Source organism: Necator americanus, chromosome III, assembly GCF_031761385.1.
Source record: "Necator americanus strain Aroian chromosome III, whole genome shotgun sequence".
In the NCBI taxonomy this organism is placed as follows: Eukaryota; Metazoa; Nematoda; class Chromadorea; order Rhabditida; family Ancylostomatidae; genus Necator; species Necator americanus.
The window spans coordinates 5668802-5693403 of record NC_087373.1 but is presented as its reverse complement, the minus strand read 5'-3'; the positions used below and the strand labels follow the sequence as shown (position 1 = coordinate 5693403).

Genomic DNA, 24602 nt, shown 5'->3' with positions numbered 1-24602 from the left:
TGTTAGTGGTCATTGTTACTACTTGTGTTATTAATCGCATCCTTTAATTTGATTTTTTAAATTTAATTCAATCGAATTTTAATCCCTCTGCATTACGATTTTCCGACACTCTTGGAAGGCTGCTTCCAGGAACAACGAAGTTCCGAAAGGTATATGAAACCTCTGCTTCTTATCACTCCATCAAGCAGAATTACCTTTCTGGATTTTTTTCCGCCAAGCTCCTCCCGCAGGAATGTACTGGAACCGGGTGTTCCGATAACCTCCTACAGCCGTTTTCACCTAAGCTGCCACCTAAACTAACGAACTAACGAACTAACAAAATTTAAAATTTTACATAAATAGTATGCCTAAGCCTAATATTTCCCAGATAGGGAAATGTTTTTATAATGCAAATATTCAAAAGATTTCATGTCAGCTTCTTAGATATTCATTTATTTTGTACATAAAATATTACATAAGATATACATAAGATATTATTTTGTTGATTTATTTATTTTACATTTATTTCGTCTATTTAAGAGCTAAATTTTATAAGGTAAATGCAAGATATTGGAAATTCACAGAAGAGGAACTTGGAAGTGGTCCGGCAAAAAAAGTCGCAGTTACAAATTCACGATTGTTGCACAGTGGTGGAGGTGCCCATGGCATTCGCGTGAGTGTTCGGGGCCAACCAAGCCTTTCATCACCTTGAGGTCACCTAAATTGATACCAGACATGTCTGGGAGAGTAAAAACATTGATTTGATACATATTGATCGGTCCAAATCATTGTATAAGCAACATGTGCCACTTAACACTTTCATAATCGTGAATTTAAGTCAAGCACTGTAACGTAACATCCCGAAAATTATTGATTGATCATTTCACTTTTATCCTTACTTTTACTTGTGAATTCTACTAAAGATCAAACGTAGTTGTGAAAGGTCCCAAGAAGGGCTCATTATTGGAATTTTCTTTGCTGTCGCAATATGAAAACGTTCCCGGAAGTTACCCATGTCGCTTCCTGTGATCAAGGCTGACGTTTCTCAATTTAACCTACCATCCATGCATCTACAATCCACTTTTCATCATTAATTGAGCAGGCTTTTTTTAAAAAAAATCCACAAATACTTTCGATTAACTCCGTCCAACGTTTTTTCTCATGCAAATGATTCTTTCAGCTAATTCCAACTTTTTCCATGCTACTTTGTGTCAAGAGAAATTTTAGCTGCTCCCGGCTCAAAATTTCTTATCTTCAATACATTGGAGATGTCCTCTTTCAGGAAAAAAACCGCTATATCAGCATGTTTTTGCTTTTAAACATCTTTAAAAAAATCTTTTTAACCAAAAACACGTGAATGCTAAAAACTGAGAGGACAGAGCAGTTACCAGAAATTTCGACGACTGTGGAACGAATGCTTTCATATTCTTGCAAAAAAAAAAACGAGACAGAAATGTAGCGAATACCCTCTCAGCCTCCTAATAGCTACATACATACATATCTCACACTCTTTGAGAGCCTCTTCTGCAAACAGATTTAGAATAGGCTCGAAAAATTTCCAGTTTCCCATTCTGCACCCAGATTGCACATTGTTAGATGCGTCGATGCAAAAAAGTGTGTGAAATAGTGCAAATACAGGCAAACACCGAACTTTAGAAGAAAAAAAAAACCAAATGTTGTCTACTTGTTGGCTGCAATAAGCAAGTTTTCTTGCAAATAGATTAAAGCAAATTTTTCAAACCTCCACCCCTGAAAGCCGTTTTCAAATATTTGTACGGGGAAATCTCAGGACACTTCCCTTTCTCAGCAACAACCGGACTGTGGCCGAATAGCGTAGATGGCTATCTATGGCTGTTTGTGTAAGTGTGTGTACATGTGCATGTGTGTATATGCAGATTAAAAGATCCGCGATTCCGTCGCCAAATCCGAAATGACACCTTTGCGACCCGGGCTTAGTACACGGTGACCACATTTGCGGACGCTATCCGACTTATTTGGATAAAATTATCGACTGATCCTCTTTACGGAACACTAGCCAGAATAAACTGGTTGAATTCCCAAGGGAAATTTCTTGCGAGGTTCATTGTAGCACTTTTTAGCGGAGCTGTTCAATGATTTCACTTATTTTGATAGTTTTTCATTTGACCAATCGATTTTCCATCTTTTTTGTGTGCGCTTTTTTCTCTACTTCAGTTCTCCTATACACGCACACTTTTTTAAAGCCATTTTCTAGTTGTACGTGGACGTTCAGTTCCCTTTTATATTTTCCTTCCCCTTCTATTATACATTCTTGTATTCTATATTTCTTCTATATTCTTACGCATCCTTTTTTACCTTTTTCTTATGTACCTATATACATCTGATCCTTTTCTCAATGCACATTTTCTCGCCTGATAACAAATTTCTTTCGAGAACAACTATGTACTTCACATCGAATCACCTTACACTCCAAAAAAAAAGTGTTTACGATGTACTAGAAATACTCAAATATTGTACTCAAGCTTCGCGGTTCCTTTATGTCCTCAATTTCATGAATTTCTCGGAATCCTCGATGCTTCGCACGTTTTTTTCTTTCTATTTGCTGTCATTTATTTCAATATTCAACATTTTTCAATAATTCCTCGACTTTCAATGCTGGAGAATTTTCCTCTAATTAAAAAAACGTTCTTCATAGTATGTATGGAAGGGAGGTGCAACGTGGCGGTACAAGGTCCTAGAGTGCCCGCACGATCAGTGGTAAAACTAAACCTTTCAGTCCTCTGGGATTGAATTGGTATTACACTTGTATGAGAGTATAAAAACATTTATTTCATACAGTTAATAACTGACCCCCACAAGCATACGAAAGTATCGTAAGTATACGCATTCATTAACCTCAAATGATTCAGAATTAGAATTAGAAAGCGCTAGCGGATCCGAAAGGGCACGATCAACGCCAACCACTTGATCCCTTTAAATTGCCCAAAATACGCATATATGCAAAAAGTTCTATTCGTGTATTCGTTTTCTTAGCCTAGTTTCTAGTTCTTATTTATTCCTGAACTCACGAGTGTGGTTACATGAAAATCACTTCCATTTCCTTATTTTTTCCCATATTGTCGTGATTCGAAGCTTCATTTCATTCACATAAGTTTTCCAGTAAATTCTGATTTCACTTAATTGTGAGGAAAATTAAAAACGGTCGTTCTGGCCCGTTTTAAATTTCCCTTATCAACTTCTTTTATGGTCTTTCCTTTTTCCTCCTTTCTTTTCATCATTTTTCATTATTTTTTAAAGGTTTGTTTGCTGGTAATTCGCAAGAGTTGTAGCTCCAAGCACTCTCTTCCTTATATTCTCTCTTCATTTTCTCTTCGCAAATTTTCCCTTTTCTTCCCCTTACTTTTTCATATTATTCTACGACTCCTATTTATTTATTTTCTATTACTTATTTTATTTTCTATTCCATTTCCCTATTCCCTCTCCTATTTACTTTCCTACGGCTCTTACTGTATTTACTAAAAGTGTGTAAATAAGAGCCGTAGTGTACTACTCATGCACACTCTTGTAATCCAGGCTACCATTTTTTTACATTCCCTAATTTCACATAAGCTCCACCCCTCCGGCCACGCCCACATGCGATAGTGCGTCATTGGATAATAGTGCTAATTGCAATAGATCTTCACACTATTCACTTCTTCACAATATTTTAAGATGTAGCTGCGGATTTTATCGATTGATCAATGTGTTTTATAGAGTAAAACTATAGATGAGGCCTAGATGATCAATGTTACTACTGCTGTCACTTATATTCTATTATCAGCTGATTGTATCCATAAATGCGGAGTTTCATGAGACTACGGAAGCGTTTGTGATTTCTGAAGGTTAGCATATTTTTAAATTCTTATTTATTTGTCAAATTTTAGCACTTTTTTGTATCTTTTCTATGTTCTTTCTTGTTCAACAAGTTTATTGAATCTTTTAGTGTCACTGTGAAGAAAAGCAGAGTAATTAATTTCCTTGCTTTTCTTCACAGTGGTTTTTTTTTCATTGTGCTCAAAGCAAGAAGAAAATCGAAGTCTCAGACTTTCTAATCGTACTTGAAAAAATATTTTTCCTAATAAAAGGAGACGATAGTGTGTTTGCAGACTTTGTCTTATTCGTGACGCCAAGGACTTCAGAGTACAGTTTGCAATAGTCCTAGAAAAGTTCACTATACAAATCGTGATTTGGTTCACTTCTACTGTTGATTTTTCTGATTTGTTTATTGATTGTTGTTTATTCATCCTCGATGAGGGACCTTTTTGCCAAACGTTGCCCACTGATTCACCACTTGACACGACAACTCGTCAACTTCTCGAAATAGACCATGTCATTTGGCCCATTTGTCAGACTGTAACTGTCAATCACTGGATCCACGCGTTATGTGTGTGTGCGCGTTTTTTTCTACCGCGGGCATATCCGAGTTTTTCGAGGTCATGTTGATGCGCGTTCGTGGCGTGTGTGTTTCCTCCTCTTCACGCGTACGCTTAGCACATTTTCGAAAGGTCAATGAGGGCAGAAGGCATTTTGGCCGGGCCCAGTTCACCACTTTCTGCACTGTTTTCCGGCCACATAAACGGAAATCCATAAAAATCACCATTCGGACTCCATACGCCGTTAGCTTATGTGGACCTTTGTTCTCAGCGAAGAATGTTATGGAGAAGTGTATCACCGGGTTTTTTCTTTCGCTTTTTTTTCGAACAAAAACTTTCTCTAAGATTTTAGGGGAAAAGGAGAGTGTGCGCGTTCTTCTCGTCATGATATGCGATGCCGACACTACATGGTTCTGGTTATTTGCACAAATTGTCAGCAAATTGGCCATGCGCCTATTGCTGCCTATCCAGTCTGAGTTGTCGTGAGGCCAAGCCGGTCGTCCTTTAATTATATTCCACCCTCTTCGTTCGATACAAGGAAACATTTCCCCGAAGCAAGAAATGCACGATAGTTGTTGAATCAACTGAAATGTATCCATAAACGCGGATATGCGTAGTTGGGGCGGTTCTGATGACTGCAGATCACTACTTTCATCTCTTCTATGAGAAATTAACTGAGATGAGACCGCAGTTTCACTAAACCTCGCTAAAGGAAAGCTTAGAACAATCAGTAGAAAAAACTATTCTTTTCCAAAAACGATTTAAAAAAAAAATTCCAGAATTATCCATGAATGCGCTAATCACGTCAAAGCATCTGTATTTTTATTCGCGTTTACTTTTCAGTGTAGAAGAAAAAACATCGCGGAGATATTTAAGATATCGAAAATGTGCGGCCTCGTGTCAGTCGGGTACATGTCCTGCTTTGCTGCCTTTTTTTAAAAGCCGGATTAAAAGCTCATCCTCAACCTCAATGAATATTATGAAATACCTAGCGTAGATCAAACCAGAGCAAAAATAAATCCAAAAATTTCAAGTCTGAATGTAGAAAATGTCCTAGTACGCTGGAGCAAAAAAGAAAGTTCTTCGAGTTTGGAAATTCTAAATTTCAGAGAAAAAAGAGAACAATTTACGAGGATATTCTCATAATGAAAAAATATTGCAGACGCACCTGCTGGTGCAAAAGTTGGACGCGTACAGTTAACCCCAGGGTTCAACTATAAGGTTTCTGGTTTGAATCAACACTTTGATTTCGATACAGCTACAGGATGGGTAAGTAATTACTTCCGTAGAATTACTAGTTACTAATTACTTGTATAATTACTATCCATTTCCTGCACTAATATTTCTAGAAGTTCGAAATTCAAAAGCAACAAAAGATCACCATTCTGTAAAATTTCGTTTACGAGTTTGACGTTGCAAAATTCTGCGCTTTGGTGAAAGTTATAGGGTCCTGAAACTGGTCCGAAATTGCGGATAACCTTCCGAACCGTCATAAAAGCGACTCTAAACTGTATCGATTCACGGAGAGCAAAAGAAATTGTTCTTTTAAAAATCTATAAGCCAAAATAATTATTTTCAGATCACTGTCCACAAGCCAGTGGATCGCGAAAGTTGTAATGGTAGCGTGGATCTACTGCTTGTTGCAACCCCACCTTCTATTATTCATATCTCAATTACCGTACTCGACGTAAATGATAATGCCCCGGAATTTCCGGTTCCGTTCCAGGTCAGAATTGTTGATTTTCGTGCAGCTGTAGGAAATGTGTTCTTTTGCGATCTGTGAGAAAATCTCCTCATACTCTGCGCTTGCGTTAACATTTTCGATAAAATACCATGACTTTCAGAAAAGTGTTTCTATACTAGTAACTTCCTACTGATTTATTGACTTTTTTGCAGTTCCTTCTTATCAAAAGTTCGCTCTTATTTTTCCTGACTACTTCAGTGCACAACAGCTTTTTTCGTTTGAATTTTGAATATGTTGGAACCTTTTTCTTTATATCCCAGAAAATCCTTTCAGAACTTCTTCCAAATTCTCCTGTATTTTTTCGGAGTTTTAAGTCCTTACTTATGGGCCTTTTAAATGTCTATTTCAAGGAAATCATGCTTCCAATTTCGTTTGTTATTTGTCACTTGTTACTTTGTCAGAACATTTGGATTTTCTCTCCATGCTTTTTTGCGATCAAAAAGAAAAAAATCTGCAACAATCCTTGTCCCCTTCTATTTTCAGGCGGGATTTTATATGCCAAATTATTAATTTTTTTATTCCCAAAAGTGCACAGCAGCGGTTTGATTCTTCTTTAGAATGTTCCACTTTTCGGCATCTGCTGCAGTTACTATTGTCTTGAAGTATTCTGATGCAACACAGAATTAATTTCAGTTTCCGAAACGGCTATATATTTACGCTGCCATTTACTTTTATTTTTCTTATTTTTTATTTTTCTTTTACAATTTACATTTTCCCTGCCATTTATTGAATCTTCGTGTGCCTAAGAGAAGAGACCTCTCCAGATGGTATTCAGTACTTGGATGTGCATATACAAGGGAAAATACGAAAATATAATAACACTAAAAATATACTCCTACGATCACAGCTAAGGTTTTTGATTTCCTAGAAAGAACCCATCCACCATCATCTTCTTCTATATCGCTCGCTCATCTCGATTTGAGCAATGGAACGACATCGTCGGGACTGTCATGCATGATGATTCACTGTAATCTACTGAGACTTTTTTTTAAACTAGTCTACCCTGTCATGAGGGTGAAACCAATCTTAAAACGCACAAACGCACTTGTTTGCTATTCTGAAATAAGAGGTTGAGTATTGTTTCATACCCCCTTTTTTTAAATTTTTGGCATCCAGTAGTGTTCCAAGATTTTCACCTATTACGAAACAAAATCGCTCCCAATGTTTTCATGTTGCGCCAAGGAGGTTTTAGTGAAACTTCATTCTGTTAGTGGCTAACATTTCGACAACGAACCATTTTCAGCCCTTGAATAAGGACGACAACTCCGTCTTTATTAAAGGGGTGAGAATCATTCAAGGTTTTTGATGTTATGTATATCTCATCAAACAACTCTCTGAAAAATACTTATTAAGAGTGTAGAGTAGGTAACCACTCTTCTTATTTGTTAACATGTGCAATCATTGAACATAAGATCTGTATTTGTGGACGGTTTGCATTATTTACTATATCTCCATGATCGTGTAGTTCCCCCTGACATTCCAAAGTACCTGATGTTTTAAAGCACCTAACTAGAACTTTTTCTGCAAATGTAGATCAACGCTAAAAACTGAGCCGCTAAGGTTATCGAAAAAAAGACCCATTTTTCCCTATCTGTGCGCCGTTAGACTTGTTATTTTTTGAATTCTCGTGAAGATTCTTGAAATAATTCTACAATTGTGGAAAAGTGATGGTTGCCTACGAGTGATCTTTGATTTATGTTCGAGATCGATAATTTTCAGAACGTCTCCTTAGTCGAGTCAAGCTCTATCAGTACAAGAATTCCCTTGCTACCAGCTACGGATCGTGATGCCGGGTCGAATGGTACGATTGTCAAATACAGCATCGAGAACGCTGTAGACGAGTTCGGTTTGATCTACGATAGCCCGGGATTACTGTACCTGGAAGTGCGTCGAACGCTGGATCGTGAATCAAAACAATTGGTTGTGATGAATATCTCAGCACAGGACGGAGGGAATCCTACAAGGTTAGTGCACATATGAAAACTTGTTGCGAAGAAATCGTGGACTTGGACAACTGCCACAAAAATTAGTTGCTTGTGTTGTTGGTTGCAAGGTCATCGCAAAATTATAGCTGTAAAAACGCTGCCAGAACCTCTCGCCCACGTAACCAGACAATGACTATTTGAGGATTAACGGATTACGGAGCACGTAGGGGTCACATACGGAACTATCTATGTATGACCAAATTAACTGCTGCTATTTTTATGTGGATGTGAAATATAGAGATTTCGGTCACGACATTAGGTAGCCTTCACAACAGTTGCAATGTCCTGTTTTTCGCTCGATTCGATGTGAAACCATGCGTTGCTACTTTGGTAGCAGCGAAAAGATCGTGTTTAGATAAAAGGCGGTTGGCTTGCCGGGTTTTTTGCTCATGAGATGCGATCAGAGTGGGAACAGGGATGGTTCCTGTTGTCAGCGAGGGAATACATGACGCAAATTCACAGGATTAGTTTCTAAATTGATAATTTATCCAAGTGTTACTAATCAAACATTTTTGAACGGTGAAAAGAGAAGAAAAAGAAACTCAAAAACATATAGACCTAGCGCATTGCATTTCGGGCGCATTTGGAAACAAATGAAAAAATCCAACGATTTTTTAGAGGCAGAAAGAAAGTTTTAGTCACATTTGAGAGGACCTCCTGGTATCTCAGTAGTTTCTGCATCAGCTATGACTAAAAATCCTTGATCTCTTCCAATATCGTATCACAATTTGTGGCAGTTGTTCAGTTCCATTAACAAGAAGAACGTGGAATCGAAATCTGACTTTCTACTATAGTTTCAATTGCTTTTACTGATTTTTTTTTTACAAATTTTATTAGCGAGTAATGCTCTCAATGGTTTAGAACCGGATATACTACCGTGTACGTTGAAATTCTTGATGTCAACGATAACGCCCCCACATTTTCCACTCGAGAATTGGAAACAAAGTGGAACGGTATATTCGTCTGTTCCTCCTTATCGATGAGCTGGTCGTAAGACAGTTTGGAGTGAAATTTCAGGTCTTGCCGCTACTCCTGTCATTACTCTGGATGCTACGGACGTGGATCATGGTCACAATGGCGAGATCACCTATAGCATACCTGTTGGCTCGGATTCAGAGCACTTCAGGATTGAAGGGAATCAAGTGTTTGCTCAGGTGAGCCTCCCACTAAGTTCCGCCTATAACGTGGACAGTTTTGTGCATCAAGGTGTTGTTGACCTGATGCGATCACAATAACACGCTGTACGCGCACTCAATGAGCTATCAAAAGTATCAACACTGTTATGTCTGTACACTCTATACGTAGCATACTATCTCATACATGCAGGTGTGTTTGACCTCACTAGTGTACGGCGAGCAGCGACCTTGTGTATGTATGTATGTGTGCGTGTTCCATGTGAATCATTTGCGGTATACTGTATTGGTTTGGTGCTCAAACAAACAATAGAACATCTAAAAGGCGAGCATGAGAAGGAGTGTAATAAGAGGCGGCAATGCTTTGGAGGGTAGGAAACTTTGGTTGTGCGCAAACTTCTAGAAACATTCATATCTGGCTTCACAGATTTTAGAGGGTAGCTCTTTTAGAATGCATCTGAAAAAAAAGACGAGAGAACTCGCTGTCGACAGAAGAAGTATTCAAACTTCACCAAGCTCACAAGAAATGGAATTCCGAAGGAAATCTTCTTTCAAGACTATAAATCTGTAGATCTATATTGTAATGAAGTCGCTTGCTTCCTCTGTAAACCTTCTCGATATTGGCTCACTTTACTGCTTCACTGCAGATAAGTCTGTACATATAAGGTTTTCCACGCATAAGCGTGCCTTGAAGCGTATCTTATGCAGTTGTAGCGCAGTCAGTAAGAGATTCCGCTGTGCCTGCACGATCGATTGATGGTTCGAAACCGTCCTAGTGTCAACCAAGCTTTTCATTATTCTGGCGTCGATAGTTTGGTACCAGACTTGCCTGGGAAGATAAAAACACTGACTTGGTATGCCTGCTAGTGTCCGCAAATGACTATATGGGCTCGTTGCACGTTCGTAAATCTCAAACGATTCTGAATTGAAGTGAACACGTTGGGTGCATCCCAAGCGGATTGACTAACACTTTATCCCTTGACCTTAAGCGTATCTTATGTGCGACTCCTTCAAAATAGGCAAATTCGCCGTTTAAACAGCGCTTCTGCTCGACATGACCCTGCATGTCCTTGAATACGCCACACCTCGTTTCGGGAATTGTCGTACGACGCTGGTTACACGGCTAATATGACATCGGCAATCACCTCACCCTCACCTTTGTTCTCAGCCGACAATGTGATCAGCAAAAATGGCATCCACAAAAACCGGTGCTCTGATCAGGAATCAGCCAATGAATGGGAGTTCCTTATATGACGAGCTTGGGAAAAAATAATACTGGGAACAGACGAACACAATGACTGAAGATGAATTGAAAGATGATTTCAGAAGGACAATCCAGCCTGTTGTGCGTCGTTACCGTGCTCCACTTGCTTCATCTCAGTAAAAGCAGCAGATCGAGGAATACCACCACTGGAGAGCACAGCGCTTGTCAAAATACTTCTGACAACTGAAAATCTCCATGATCCGCAGATCACAATAAGGTGAGTCTAATTTCGACACACCGTTCAAGATATTTAATAACAGTTGCAGATGAAAAAGAAAATTGCATCTGCGAATTTTATAGTATTTTGTTCTGAGAATCCAAACTGAGCCAGGATAAAATTAGTGTCGACCTGTTTTCTCTGCAAAAAAAGCTGTGAAATTCTTCCTAATTTTACAGCTCTTTTGCATTTTAAGTTTCAGACTTTTATTTTGTAAATTTTCAGACTTCACCCTTCAACCGTTGATTTCGCCCTCGTCGAAATTGGTGCAATCGCAGGTAAAACGATAGCTGTGCTCACTGTAACCGATGAAGATGGGCCTGTGCTAGGTATGTACCAAGGTACTACTACAACACATAGGAGAAATAGATTTTCCTGCTGATTTTAGATTTATGAGAAAATTCAGATTCATCACCAGTATCGATCGAATCCGGAAATGAAGATGGAATGTTCGAGTTGAACATCCAAAAACATTTCTCGATATTGAAGTTGGCAAAAAATGCCAACAGCACCGGTCGATCGGAGTTCAATCTTCAGTTTTTGGCAACGGATGGACAAGTTCCTGAGCGAAAAACTAGAAGAATGCTGAAGGTAAATGTTAAACCTTAAAAATTATGGATTTGTCAGCATAGCACTATGAAATTCAGAAAATTCTTGGATTTTCACATTATTTGAGGGGAGATATTCTTTAGGTTTATAACGAAGCAAAACTGGTGTCATCACCAGTTGCAGTAGAACGAGACCTCAGCGCATCTATTCCGGAAAACTCCCCCATCGGCAGTTTTGTAGCTCAGGTGCATTCAAACTCGTCCGAATGTCGGTTCTCGTTAAGTAGTGGATCATCCCCGTTTGACGTAGATGAAATCAGTGGTAAGTGATTTTTATACGACGAAACCAAGGAGGGAAAAGCAAATCATTTCACCCACTGATTTCAGGAATCATCGTCACAACAGCTCTCCTAGACGTAAACAATCAATCCGTTTACACTCTGGAAGTAATGGTACAACTACCCCCACCCAGTATCCAATCAATAATTTCAACTGTTGCGGTGAAAATCACAGATGTGAATGATCACTCGCCTTACTTCGTTGATCTACCAGATCAGCTATTGATTTCTGAAGACGTGGTGGTCGGAAGCACAGTTCTGACTGTAAAAGCTGGTGACAAAGTGAGTTCCAACGCTTTTCCCCTTGTAAGAATAACTCTTTGTGGACGGAACTTGGAAATCAAACACTTTCAGAGAATTTTGTTGACCGATCATAGCATAGTGTTTACAAAAAGAAAACAAGGGAAAAAAAACGAAGAAAAAATAGAAACAAAAAAAGATCAGATCGAAACATCAAGTGAAACTATTTCAGGATCGCGGAGAGAATGCACGCATTTATTATCGATTGACGGGTGATCAGGCGTCCGAATACTTGACAATCGATAAACCCTCAGGGAGGATGACATTAACAAAAGCAGTGGATTTCGAGAAGATCCGGCAGTTCGATATGCAAATCGAAGCATGTGACCATGGAACGCCAAAATTGTGCACAACAGCTTATTTGCCCGTCCTAGTTCAGGTAGGAAAAAAATAATAATTTGGTCGCTGGTCGGGGCAAATTAAAAACAGTATTTACGGAAATTTTCGAGGTGGGGATCCCTCCGTCAGCGGTTAGGAGCGGAATGTAGTCTACACATGCAATAATAAGAACACTCGAATTCTCCACTATGTCATTTTGCTGGACGTGTTTCCGCAGATGTGTCTGATTGGATTTCCACTTTTTTCTGGATTCGTTTGGTGAGGTATATGGGTAGTGCACTTATATTGTGGCAATTGTTAACTACGTTACGATTTCTATCTATTGAGATCGAAATGCCAACATCGAAATCTCGTAGCACCAAGATCACCTCGTGGTCAAACGCTTAGAGGTATTGCATACTCCATATCTTTGCTATTTCAGGATGTGAACGACAATTCACCCGAATTCGTCTGTTCAACAGCGCACAACATCTTGCCAAAAAACTCTGCCATTGGGACTATAGTTTCTGTAGTATCCGCGGTTGATCGCGACTCCGGTGCAGCCGGGCGAGTTCACTACGCCCTATTGGACGCAATCACTGGGTTTTCGATCGATAGATCAACAGGAGTGATAAGGACAACGGAATTGTTGCACGAAAACGAGTACAAGGTTCGTTTAAGCTGTGGGGCGCGCGATTATCGATTAGTCCAATATCAGTCTATGATAGATGGGTTAATTGTTTGAAATATCCAAAGATTATCTACAGATTCGAGTAGGAGCTATGGATGGGAACGGTGTCATGTCTGTTAACAATGCTACTGTAACCCTGTTCGTCACCGAAGGTACCCCTCTGAAATGGACGCGCGGTCCTGACACGATCAATGTTGAGAGTTCTGCTGTCATTGGTGATGTGCTGGCTAAGTATGAAACGGTGAGGTATTTCAGTCCATTTGTTTTTTTTTATTGAATTTTCTATTTTTCTCGAAGGGAAAGGTACGCTGAGTGCTCTCCCATATATTATTTCCAGATATTCGCGTTATCTAGTTGTTTTCTATCATTTGAAACAATTTATCATATGTATGTTATGATTTTATTATTATGTTTGTTACTATGCTGATATTTATTAAGAACGTTGAAATAGCGTACCTAAAATGTAGTTTTAGAGCACTCAATCGTCTCTACAAATAAAGTCACCGATTTTATCGATCGACAATCAAGACAGACTAACGCTGAAATCATCGATACCTACTGATACTGATCAATTCAACGCTGTCTTAATTGCTGTGTTAGATGGCCTCTCCATAAGCAAATGCATACTACTGCGGGTGATCCACGATACTCCTGCTCCTAGGTTTCCTAGAAAGATCATTTCGACGAGACTATCCAGAGACTCTCCTCTTGGAATGAAAATTTTGAAGGCTCGTTTGCTTACTTGGCCGATATTAGCCCTAGCCTACCAAAAAGTCATTATTTAGGTCGATCCTGGAGTGTTGAGCGAGTTTAAAACCGATTGTCGTTGGTTACGTATCGATTCCGACGGAATTATCTCTGTTAAAGAATTGATCGACAAGTCGATCGACAGTGTCCAGTGCGCCGTAGAGGCTTGGGACGCCCGAGGCAGAAGTGATATGCTTAAAATTCATATAACAATGGATACTCCGGAGAAGGTTAGCACATTATTGGTCAATAGACACTCAACACATCATTATTACCTTCGATTTAGCCGCTTCAACTGAATGTCACTCATAACCTTCATGTGAAGGAGAGAACTCGGCCAGGAACAGTACTTACGACATTGGGCACAGATGCAGCCTACGTGTTTAGAGCAGATTTAGACGCACCTGTTGGGGTCTTTCCGGACGGTACCGTATACCTCCGGCGGGAGATTGTCTTGGACTCTACCAATGTCATCACTGTCCCCGTTACTGCAACGCATAGGTGCGTATAATAATTTCACCGAACACTTCCTCTGATTTCTATTATGCTTCATGTTTTAGGGTTCATAATAACACCTATAACACGATCGTACGTGTGTTTGTCGATGACATTAATGACCACTCCCCTAGCTGTCCTACACAGACGCATCTCCGAATAAAGGAGAATGCTAAGATTGGTACTACTGTAGGATTTTTGCACGCTCAGGACGAGGATATCGGATTAAGCGGTGTGGTGGGATACAAGCTGCTGAATAGCCATGACTTCTTGCGCGTCGGAATCGCTACTGGCAGGGTAAGTTGTAACAATAACACAAGAATAATTTGCCCCATAAATTGTTATTGATTACCTGATCACAAATTAACCGAATATTTAGCTTTTACCGCTATATAGGTGTGCAAATCCAAATAGAGCATTCATCAATGAGCAATCAATAATCACCAACAGAAACTCGTAAATTATCCGGCAGATATTTGAGTTTATTTTTCTGTCAGTTATTGCTAGCTGGAATTGATGAATTCAGAAGCGCTTAGGTATGGAGTCTATGTCGGATCTTTTTAAATTAACCACCCCACTGTCTTCATCTTGAGTTCTTCCTTTTCGTTTTCGGTTAAATCACTGTTAAACTGCAGAAAAAAAAGAAAGTAAAAAGGTGAACTGGAAGTGTTACTTCCGTTTGTTTGCTTCCCTTCTCATTTGGTATTGTAAGTGGTGCCGTCATCCAATTACAAACACATTACCGCACCTATCTTCGTTTGTAAGATTGTGCCTGAATTCTGAACTGTCCAAACAGACAGTAATATCTTTTAGGTTTCCACGACCTGCGAACAACTTTTACAGACAACTTTAAGTTGGTCATCTCCAAATACTGTTTTCGTTGTTTATCACTTTTATAATTTTTTTTAGCTCTTTCAGCCAATTAGCCCCGTTCTGCTAATTATTCAAGTGCTAAAAAGCACACCCTTCTGACATAGTAAACAAAAAACGGACTAAAACTACCGTAAGAAGTTATGAGAAATCGCGATAGATTAGGCTAAGAAATAGTATAAACATACAAATGTGAGGGAAAATCAACCTTACCAAAAACCTATCCTATTTAACAAGTCCTAATTTCATCTCTCTCAGTAATATACTCATAAAAATTGATGACATGAACTGGATTCAATACAATGTTACAAAAATCCCATAACTTCGAATTCTTATCGTCACTAGTCAAATACTAATGAAGAAATCACCAAAAATTCAATTAAAACAACTTCAGGTGACTTCTGCTACTGTATTTGACGCTGAGACTATGACTCGGATTGATTTCAAATACGAAGTGTTTGATCACGGTAAGTTCGTCTAGCATTCTTCGAACTAGGCCCCTTACGAGCCCTTATGGCTGGATAAGATTCCACATTGCACTTTTTATTTGAGGAAAAATTGTTATTACCTTTAATATAAGACTCTTATAGTTTTTAAAAATGTTTTCTACCGGAAATAATCCGAATGCAGAAGTAATTTTGTGCAATTTCACAGAACATTTGATATTTCTAGTGTTTACTGCGGAAAGCTCTGTTTAATCAGTGTTTAACTTTGATTAATCGAATAAGTTTAACTGAATTTCAGGATCGCCCACAAACTCTGCGATTTGCAACGCCACTGTATTTATAATGGACATAAACGATCATGAGCCTGTATTCGAACAACTTTTCTACACGGCTAAGGTCGATGTGAATGAAATAACGGATAATCGGACTGTTACTAAAGTTACCGCAAATGATATAGACGAAGGCGATAAACTGACGTACAAGTTGCTGAACTATCTACTTTTGTTTGAGGTTAGAAACCTGTTTGCAGTCTATAAGATTCCATGACTTTTGACTTGTTTGAAAACTATTCAAAGCAGGTTCTTCTCTCTAGATCGATTCATCTTCGGGGGAAGTTTCGAGAAAAAGTCGACTACAAGGTGATCGTCGCTTCAACGTCTCCATAGCAGCAATAGATCAGGGAGGCCATAGAGCAGAAACCTTTCTGCTGATTACAACTAGCTCTGATAATGAACTTCATCCAGTGTTCGATCAAATGATGGAACCACTCAAGTGAGCGTGGCCTAATTGCAATCGCTAACTGCAATATAATTTCATCACTACATCTTGCAGCATCGCATCCAGTACTATGATAGGCTCTACCATCGGTAAAGTCCGTGCGGTTGCCGATTCTCATGTTATTCATTATCACATCGTGGACCACCGATTCGACATCGATTCCTGGGGCAACGTAATCCTTGTCGACCAATTAACGCCTTCTGAAGTCTACGATATTGTTGTGACTGCATCCACTCCTTTTCGGAATGCGACACATTTATTAAAGGTGGTGATCTCTCAAGATTCGCCGACTGGAGAGACGGTTCATCAGATAGAAGTTGGTTTTGCCAAAGTTCTTGTAATATTACCTCCCAAATCTCGTAATTTCAGGAAAACACGGTTCCCGCAGTAGTGACTACACTAGACGATGACTACCGCATATTGCTCTCGGTTCCGCAGACAAGTGCATTTACGATCAGAGACCGACAACTCGTCGCTACCTCACCTCTGGATCGTGAAAACATCGCCAAGTATAGAATTCTTGTAGGTAACAACAGGTATGCTCTTCTTTTCCTTGTCCTTTAAACCTTAGAGAACTGTTTTTCTTGCCATACGGTACCACTGCGGTCTTACCGATATCTTTTTCAGCACAACACATCTACTTACTGTGGAAGTACTTGATGTGAATGATAATGATCCTATCTGTGATGTCACCACATTTCTAGCAGGTTCACCTCCATTTTCCACCAAATTACTCTGTACAGACCCTGACACCGGAGATAGCTCGGCCTTATTCTACCACACGACGTCATCAAGAGCAACAATCACCAGTGACGGGATTCTTACCGTACCCTACTTCGATGGACTAGTCACTCCGATATTTGTGGAAGTATCTGATGGAAAAAAGTGAGTTCACGCTGCGGTATGCATGGAGATCATTTTTTTCCAGAAAAGTTCTACTGATTTTAGCGAAACCACCAAACGAACGAAGACTGTTTTGATTCACGTGATCCGTGAAACTATCAAAGATCCCGGAATTTCCTTCCCATCCAAGGAAATTTCCATGTTAATGACGTCGTCGCAACCCGTAGGGACGAAATTAGGTCGGATAACAGCTGAGTCAGGACTGCCGTTGAAGTACTATGTCACTGGTTCGAACCTGATAAAGGTGAACGAGGACACAGGTGTTATTTCTACCAAACGCCCGGCCAAAACAGACGAAACGGCAACCATTGTCGCCGTGTCGTCAAGAGGTGTGGCTACCGTAAAGGTTTGCTTTCGTTTTAACAATTTCTAATCGGTTGTCGAATAATTATGCGCTAAAACGTTTCAGTTGCATATCGAACTAATCGAAGAGCAACTTACTCTACCAAGAAGTTCGTTTCTATTCACTCCACAGTCGATCTCTGCTGGGCGGTTAATCGGACCGATCAACGTTGGTCGCGATGATGTCACCGTGGATCTCTCGGATCCTTATTTATACGTCCGTGAAAACGAGCTATTTCTCAAGAAGACGCTGGAAATCAATAATGTGAGTAGCAATTGGTGCATTCTCTTACGAAGATACATAACTAGAGACACCACAAAGGAGCTCCTTGGTAAGAAGTTGTTACTACTACACGATAAATATTCAACTTATGTTTCTGTGTACATTTCTTTTCGCTCGAAGTCAGATAACCTATCAAAAAGTATTGATCGAATAAGTGACCATTCAGGGTCATTTCTATAACTGCTCAGCTCATGTGTGGAAAGGACGGCTTTCAACTAATATTGAGGTATGAAACTGACTAATCAATAACACGGGAAGAAACTGATAGTAATGAACTCAAGTAAGCATTTAATTCAGATCTATGTTCTCCCGCTTGGAATCGGAGACATCGCCCCGATAGAAGGACCGATAGAATACTGGATACGTGAGAATGCACAGTACGGCAGCGTGGTGGGACGAATCCCAGTTCATCCTGGCGGAAACGGTACGTCCGATTAGTCAGCCGCGCTGCGCCAGATGGTGAAGGATAGGAGAAAGCGGCAAAGTGGAGGGACGAATGCGAGTTCTCGAATGACACTTCGAAGACAAATTGGACATTTTTCGCCGCGCGCGATCTCTTTGCATCTTTTTGCAAGCTTGCGCGAGATCTTACGGTAACTACTGTTCTTTGCAACACGCCACATGAAATACACGATGTTGAGTAAATGAATGCGCGTGACTTCTGCCACCATTTGAAGAAAGCTATGAAAAACACTAAATAGCCCACAATCCAGACACGTGGTGGCATTATCGAGTATCGATCGATCGGCCACACATATATGACGACATTATCGATAGTCAATAATGCCGTCGCGTGTGATCGATCGCAACACCTGACAGATCCAATTGTTGAGTTTTTTTTCTGTGAATACTTAACATTTTCTAGCGCCTTTGACGTACTCTATCATTGGAAGTGTCGGATTATCGATTGATCAGAAAACTGGTATCCTGAAGACTGATACTCAGTTCGACCATGAAACGGTAAGATGCCGACGAAACGAAATAAATCTGCACTTTTGCTTACGCTGGCCACGCCCACAATCTCTATTCCAGCAGCAAATCTACAATTTCAAACTGAGATCCACTTATGCTTCGGGAGAGTTTATCGATAAAGATGCGATCTTATTGATTGATGACGAGAACGACAACATCCCAGAGTTTGAGCACAAGACTTACAGTGTAGAGATCGGAGAGGACATGGCGATTGGAGCCGAGATTCTGCGACTGAAATGGTCAGATGCGGATTTCAGTGAGTCACTCATCGATTTCAAAGAAGGCACATCAAAACGAGTGAAAAGACGGTGCCTATGCAACATATTATGTTGAACTATTGATCGATATGTTGTCAGTGGTTCTCCTTGAATTGATCATCTACGAATCGCGCTGACAATGAAATGTTAGTGTATTCCCTAGCTGAATTCTTAGGAGCGATCGATTACCGATGAGTTCAAAGAATGCGACTTTGATGCTATTTGATATCTTGTGATTTCAGATAACGCTTTTCACCTCAGTATAGTAAAAGGGAACGAATTTGGCCAGTTCGATGTGGACCATGAAGGAAGGATTACGGTAGGTGACACTCACTAAGCATGCTAAACCTTGTAAAACAGAGTTCACTTCAACTAGCTATAAAAATTAAGGATATATATATATATTTACTCTTGACTTCCTCTTTCATCTTTCCAATGTGTTTCTGGAAGAGATTGTTCCTTTTTTTTTGCAACGCATGGACCACGTTTCCAATGGAAATTTGACAGTTACAGATCGTTAGTCCTCTGGACCGGGAACAGTTGTCCGTACATCGACTTGTTGTTCGCCTAAGCGATGGAGCAGCTCCTTATCCTCGTGGGTGATATTTAATCGTGGTTCTTTTTTTCTATTCCAGAGCTATCATTGAAACCAAATTGACATGACTATTCTAACAAATAAGTGGAAATAAATTATTGCGCACCACTAAGAAAAATAAAGCGACATCCATTCCTTGTGTTCCGAGCCTTTATAGCCAGTTTCTAGTTGTATTCAGATCATACAACGGACTGCACGGTTACCGTAACCCTCTTGGATGTTAACGACAATGCACCTGTGTTTGTGTCTGCACCGGAATTTCAGATAGAAGAGAACAGCCATCGAATGAAAGTAATTGGTGAGTTGAAGTTTAACTTTAACACTACAGCATCGGATAGTTTCCTGTGTATTTAGGAAAAGTCAAGGCTGTCGACCTGGATGAAGGGCGCAACGCCATGGTGTCCTACCGTATTCTGCCGGAATCTTTGCCTTGGGCTGAGTTTGTTGTAGATGCTGTTCACGGCGATATCATGGTTAGTGTTCAGTACCGTGGACTTTTCGTATGCTTCCGCATTTTCAACAACGAGAACTTTTTAGGTGAACAAACAATTGGACTACGAAGAGAAGCAGAATTACACGTTTACAGTGATCGCAATGGATTATGGGATATATCAGTTGCAATCTGAACAACAGATTACAGTATATGTCATGGATGTTAACGATAATGCTCCGATAATTCAATCAAGGGGCACAATAGTCAATATTGATGAGGTGAATAAGTTTAGCTGGTCTCTAATGTCAGTCCCATTTCAAAAACAGCTTATCACGAAATTGATGTGATGCGCAAACCCCAGGAAAAAACTAGAGTTTCGGCTGTAGATTACGGAAGAAAGCACTGCTTCGCTGTCCTTCCTTGCTTAAAGGCAGAGTAGCAGGGAATTGATCTTGTAAGGAAGCCACACGCAACCTATAGAGGTCGGGTTGTAGATTATGGAACCTAGCGTAGCTATGCTCGACTTCCCCTGATCGTCGTAAAAATGGAGTGGAAGACCGCATTCCTTCCTACGAAATAAGTTTCAACGCACCTTCCCTGTGCACCCACCGCGTCCATGAGTGAGCGGTCAAAAATCAATTATGCATCCTCACCCGCTTATTCGAGTAAAACCAATGAATGGGCTGCTGACGGGAACGGATCGTGTACAAGTGTGGGGGTTCTAAAGTATCTCGTAGGGAGTAAATAGGTTAAATAGGTTTTTTGTTTCCGAGCTCACTGTCTTTGCTAGGGCTTCTGTACCACGCCAATTTCGTGGTATGCTACATATAATTCTTGTGAGATTGATGGTTTTGTTTCAGGTTGCACCCTGTGGTTCAATCATTGCAAGTTTTGATGTGGTGGATAAAGACTTGGTAACTTTTCAACTCATTAATCGATAATTCATTGTTTCTCGAATTATTTTTCCTGTGATGTGGATGCATCGCATGTTAAAGAAGTGTATTCATGGCTTCGACACTTGTTGTCCACAGCGTCGAAGCCAAGAATTTGGAGCTAAGCATTCTGTGAATAACGCAATCTCTTTTCTCTCTTTAGATAGAAAATTCTGCTTCTGTCTTCGAAATTGAAGTGGGGCACGGCCTTTTCGATGTGTCACCAATCAGTGGGCAACTATTCCTGACCACGCCATTGGACTTTGAAAAACAGTCTGAGTACAATGTAACTGTGTCGGCAAGAAACATAGCGGGCGGTATGAAGAGTTACAAGTAAGGATAAATTTGCAAATTTGATTTTTTCCGCAACATCGTAGTACCCATCAATCATGCAGATCGATAACGGTGCGTGTGAATGACAACAACGATGAGGTGCCAAAATTTGTGCACGGGTCCCCAGTCCAATTCTCTGTGTTCGAGAATCTACCTGGTCCATATCCTGCTGTGATTGGAAGCACGATATCAGAGGTGGGTGTCGTTCGGAATTTCATGAAAAATTCTCTTGATCACATATGTTTTTGATTTTGAGGATCTCGACGATGGCGAGAATGGACTCGTCGCTTACAGTATTTTTCGGGGAAACACTAGTTTGTTTTCGATAAACTCGGCAACAGGTTCTCGTTCATTCTTTCCTTTTCTATGTTCAATAACTTATACGTTCATATTTTCAGGCGAACTTCTTCTACTAACTCCTTTAGATCGTGAAGATCAAAATGAACACATCCTTACAGTCCAAGCAATTGATTCTGGATCACCCAGGCTTTCGGCTACCAGCGAAATTAAGGTGGCTTCTTAAATTATCCAAACGCGTACAGATCTCATCCTTCAAATCACTTAAGATTACGGTACTTGACGAAAACGACAACGCACCAGAATTTGATCAACCATATTACCGCGTGCATGTTCGAGAGAATAGCAGGATTGGGGATTCAGTCCTTCAAGTCAAAACTACAGATAGAGATGAGGGTCTGAATGGTTTGATACGGTTGGTTTGTAGTGCTCATTATTATCCTGAATTTCACTGTAATGTTGTTATGTTACAGGTACACTCTTCTGGGGGAGAGTCCTTTTTCAATTAATGGGACCACTGGGATTGTCCATGTGACTGGAGTGGTTGATCGCGAGACGGTCAGCGAGTACCAACTCAGAATAAAAGCAACCGATTCTGGAAGGTACGAGTTATTGAAATTGCACTTGAGTCGGTGAACAAATTCATATTGTTTCTGAACTTTGGTACATTGCTAGTAAAGATAGCCAGGTGGTATTTAGACCGACTTTATCGATCAATATGGAAATGTTATTTATTTCTTATTAGTTAGTCAAGAGAATCTGAACAAAAAAAAATAGTAAATTCAGGAGAATGAAAGAATATTGATTGGTGTGTGGGTTTTCTGAGACGGTAAGATCACAACACTGAGTAAATAGATAGTTCTGCCCAACTTTCTGAGGAATTCGTTTTTGAGAGGGAAGAAATCAATAAAACGTGGTTTTACCCGAATCAAAGTGTAGTTTTACAAAAAGACTTAAGAAATCACCCTATATAAAGCGCAGTTTATTTAACCGCAATACTCTACAGCTAAATGTTTTGAATTTTTGTTGCAATTCGTTCTGCAGGGGCGGGTGTAGTGTATTTAATGAAGAGAAAACACTAATATAAAATGAGTTAAAACACCATCTTTATCGCTAATCAGTCCAATATTTAAGTTCTAGATAATTCAGATACAAGCAAATGTTATCGATCGCCAATCTGACAATCGTTGTCGACGATGAAAACGATAACAATCCAGTGATAAGGAATAAGATCCTTGATATTTTTGTGCCGAATAATTTGAAAATAGGTAATGAATCGCTCTCGTTAGCGTCATGTTTTCATGAAGCTTCATTTGTGGACAAACTGAACTGAAATTTAACATAAAGGTGATGTGGTGCACGTCGTGGATGCCATGGATAGCGACGAAAAATCCATCCTCTTCTACAATATCTCAGGACCAGATTCACGATACTTCGTTATAAACGAACGCGGAGAAATTTTTACGAAGGTAAGACTTCCCCACGCTATCGCACTACGTCGACAGGACATATTCCAACAATTACAGGCTTCGCTCGAATTCAAAGCATACTACTCGATTACGGTAGCGGTTTTCGACATGGGCGGTCTTAACACTAGCGCCAGTTTCACCTTTTATGTGGATGACTATAATAAATTTCCCAGGTATGCTGGCAATTCGGATTTTTGTTCAGATTTCCGATAGAATGGATAATCCCTGCAGATTTACTGCCGCACTGAAAAACACATCAGTGAGCGAAAATTGGTTAGGCGATCTGTTCTCCTTCCAAGCGGAGTCACCGCGAAAGAGTTACAACATTAGCTATTCAATTTTGAGCGGCAATGATGGTTCCTTTGGTATCGATCCGATCACCGGTTTGCTATCGACCAGGTATCAATCAATATTATCATTATCATATCGATTTCACCAAAAAAAGGTTATGGGAAATGGTAACGATGTGATGTTTAGTGGCGAACTGGATCGTGAACGTCGATCAGTTTATCGATTGTGGATCAGTGCTGCTGATACAGATACACCACCAAAGTCATCGATCACATTGATCGATATCATAGTGAAGGATGAAAATGACAACAGCCCCGTATTTGAAAAGGTTAGTTCGAGCACAGAAAACTATGCAGAATGGCACCTCTGAGCTACACTAATCCTCTAGGTGCCGATTAATATCGATCGGATATCGATATTAATCAATCCAGCTCCACATATTACACTACGCAATTCTGACAAGAAGTAACTATTCACTTTTAGGTGGTGTACACAACGGAAGTCGTGGAGAACTCCGATCCGCAACAACTCCTCTGCGTCTCCGCCTCCGATAGTGACACGAATGAGAATGCTGTTATCTCGTATTCGATCGCTAAGGGTGAGTGTTAAGCCTCTCACCCACAGACAGCGAAATAAAATGGATCTTCCAGGAAACTCTACGGGAACCTTCGATATCGACTCATCTACAGGTTGCATACGTACAGTACACCATCTAGATCGTGAGCTGATATCAGACTATCGATTAGTTGTGTTGGCAACAGATCATGGTGTACCACCGTTAAGAGCGGAGGCTATAATTAATGTAATAGTACGAGGTTTTGTGATTTGACAGATCCATGAAACGATCGATTCGTTCAGATCAAAGTTTTGGATGAAGATGACAACGCGCCAAGATTTTCACATTTGTTTCACGCTGAAGTGAAAGAGGACATAGAAGTGAGTTATTAGTATTGTCTGCAAGTTACTGAGAAGTAAGGAAAGCAGAGGGTGCATGTTCTTGCTTCTTCCTCTTTTATACTGAGTAATAGCACATAAATAATTCTCCACAACCTAAGCTACAAGGAGAATCGGTAAAATCAGTGTTCAGATTGGCTCACCAATACTTCTGATTTCTGCCAATGATCCGGACGGCTACGAAAACCACACCTTCTCGATCGACAACGAATCAGAAACACCATTTTCGATCAATAAGAACACCGGTCAAATCAGTCTTCGTCAGCCGCTCGATAGAGAGAAGGCGAGACTTCTTGAC

The 24602-nt window shown here is 40.0% G+C and overlaps 1 protein-coding gene across 3 annotated transcripts in view; it reads left to right on the top strand.

The window, feature by feature from the left end:
- Nucleotides 1–3742: 3742 nt before the first annotated feature.
- The window catches only part of RB195_008692 (uncharacterized protein), a gene marked incomplete at both ends in the record, with an annotated part of 30268 nt that continues 9408 nt past the window's right edge, over nt 3743–24602 (top strand). Inside the window, 50 exons of one of the 3 annotated variants that reach the window (XM_064195314.1) lie at nt 3743–3839; nt 5533–5639; nt 5950–6096; nt 7834–8078; nt 8961–9052; nt 9117–9253; nt 10559–10713; nt 10939–11042; nt 11120–11304; nt 11406–11583; nt 11649–11881; nt 12072–12278; nt 12660–12887; nt 12985–13149; nt 13382–13543; nt 13694–13885; nt 13942–14156; nt 14216–14447; nt 15415–15487; nt 15765–15976; nt 16059–16237; nt 16298–16559; nt 16613–16779; nt 16871–17128; nt 17192–17492; nt 17556–17753; nt 17938–17997; nt 18069–18195; nt 18637–18731; nt 18804–18999; nt 19243–19319; nt 19514–19595; nt 19774–19893; nt 19950–20068; nt 20133–20306; nt 20889–20942; nt 21124–21293; nt 21356–21488; nt 21550–21634; nt 21692–21804; nt 21860–22005; nt 22064–22192; nt 22740–22858; nt 22938–23059; nt 23117–23232; nt 23291–23458; nt 23537–23678; nt 23834–23948; nt 24001–24152; nt 24209–24286. In XM_064195314.1, the coding sequence (XP_064046459.1) occupies nt 3743–3839; nt 5533–5639; nt 5950–6096; nt 7834–8078; nt 8961–9052; nt 9117–9253; nt 10559–10713; nt 10939–11042; nt 11120–11304; nt 11406–11583; nt 11649–11881; nt 12072–12278; nt 12660–12887; nt 12985–13149; nt 13382–13543; nt 13694–13885; nt 13942–14156; nt 14216–14447; nt 15415–15487; nt 15765–15976; nt 16059–16237; nt 16298–16559; nt 16613–16779; nt 16871–17128; nt 17192–17492; nt 17556–17753; nt 17938–17997; nt 18069–18195; nt 18637–18731; nt 18804–18999; nt 19243–19319; nt 19514–19595; nt 19774–19893; nt 19950–20068; nt 20133–20306; nt 20889–20942; nt 21124–21293; nt 21356–21488; nt 21550–21634; nt 21692–21804; nt 21860–22005; nt 22064–22192; nt 22740–22858; nt 22938–23059; nt 23117–23232; nt 23291–23458; nt 23537–23678; nt 23834–23948; nt 24001–24152; nt 24209–24286 (7623 nt within the window). Of the gene's footprint in view, nt 3840–5532; nt 5640–5949; nt 6097–7833; nt 8079–8960; nt 9053–9116; nt 9254–10558; nt 10714–10938; nt 11043–11119; nt 11305–11405; nt 11584–11648; nt 11882–12071; nt 12279–12659; nt 12888–12984; nt 13150–13381; nt 13544–13693; nt 13886–13941; nt 14157–14215; nt 14448–15414; nt 15488–15764; nt 15977–16058; nt 16238–16297; nt 16560–16612; nt 16780–16870; nt 17129–17191; nt 17493–17555; nt 17754–17937; nt 17998–18068; nt 18196–18636; nt 18732–18803; nt 19000–19242; nt 19320–19513; nt 19596–19773; nt 19894–19949; nt 20069–20132; nt 20307–20888; nt 20943–21123; nt 21294–21355; nt 21489–21549; nt 21635–21691; nt 21805–21859; nt 22006–22063; nt 22193–22739; nt 22859–22937; nt 23060–23116; nt 23233–23290; nt 23459–23536; nt 23679–23833; nt 23949–24000; nt 24153–24208; nt 24287–24602 lie in introns of those variants that run through there. The other 2 variants (XM_064195317.1, XM_064195316.1) reach the window with 2 other exon arrangements.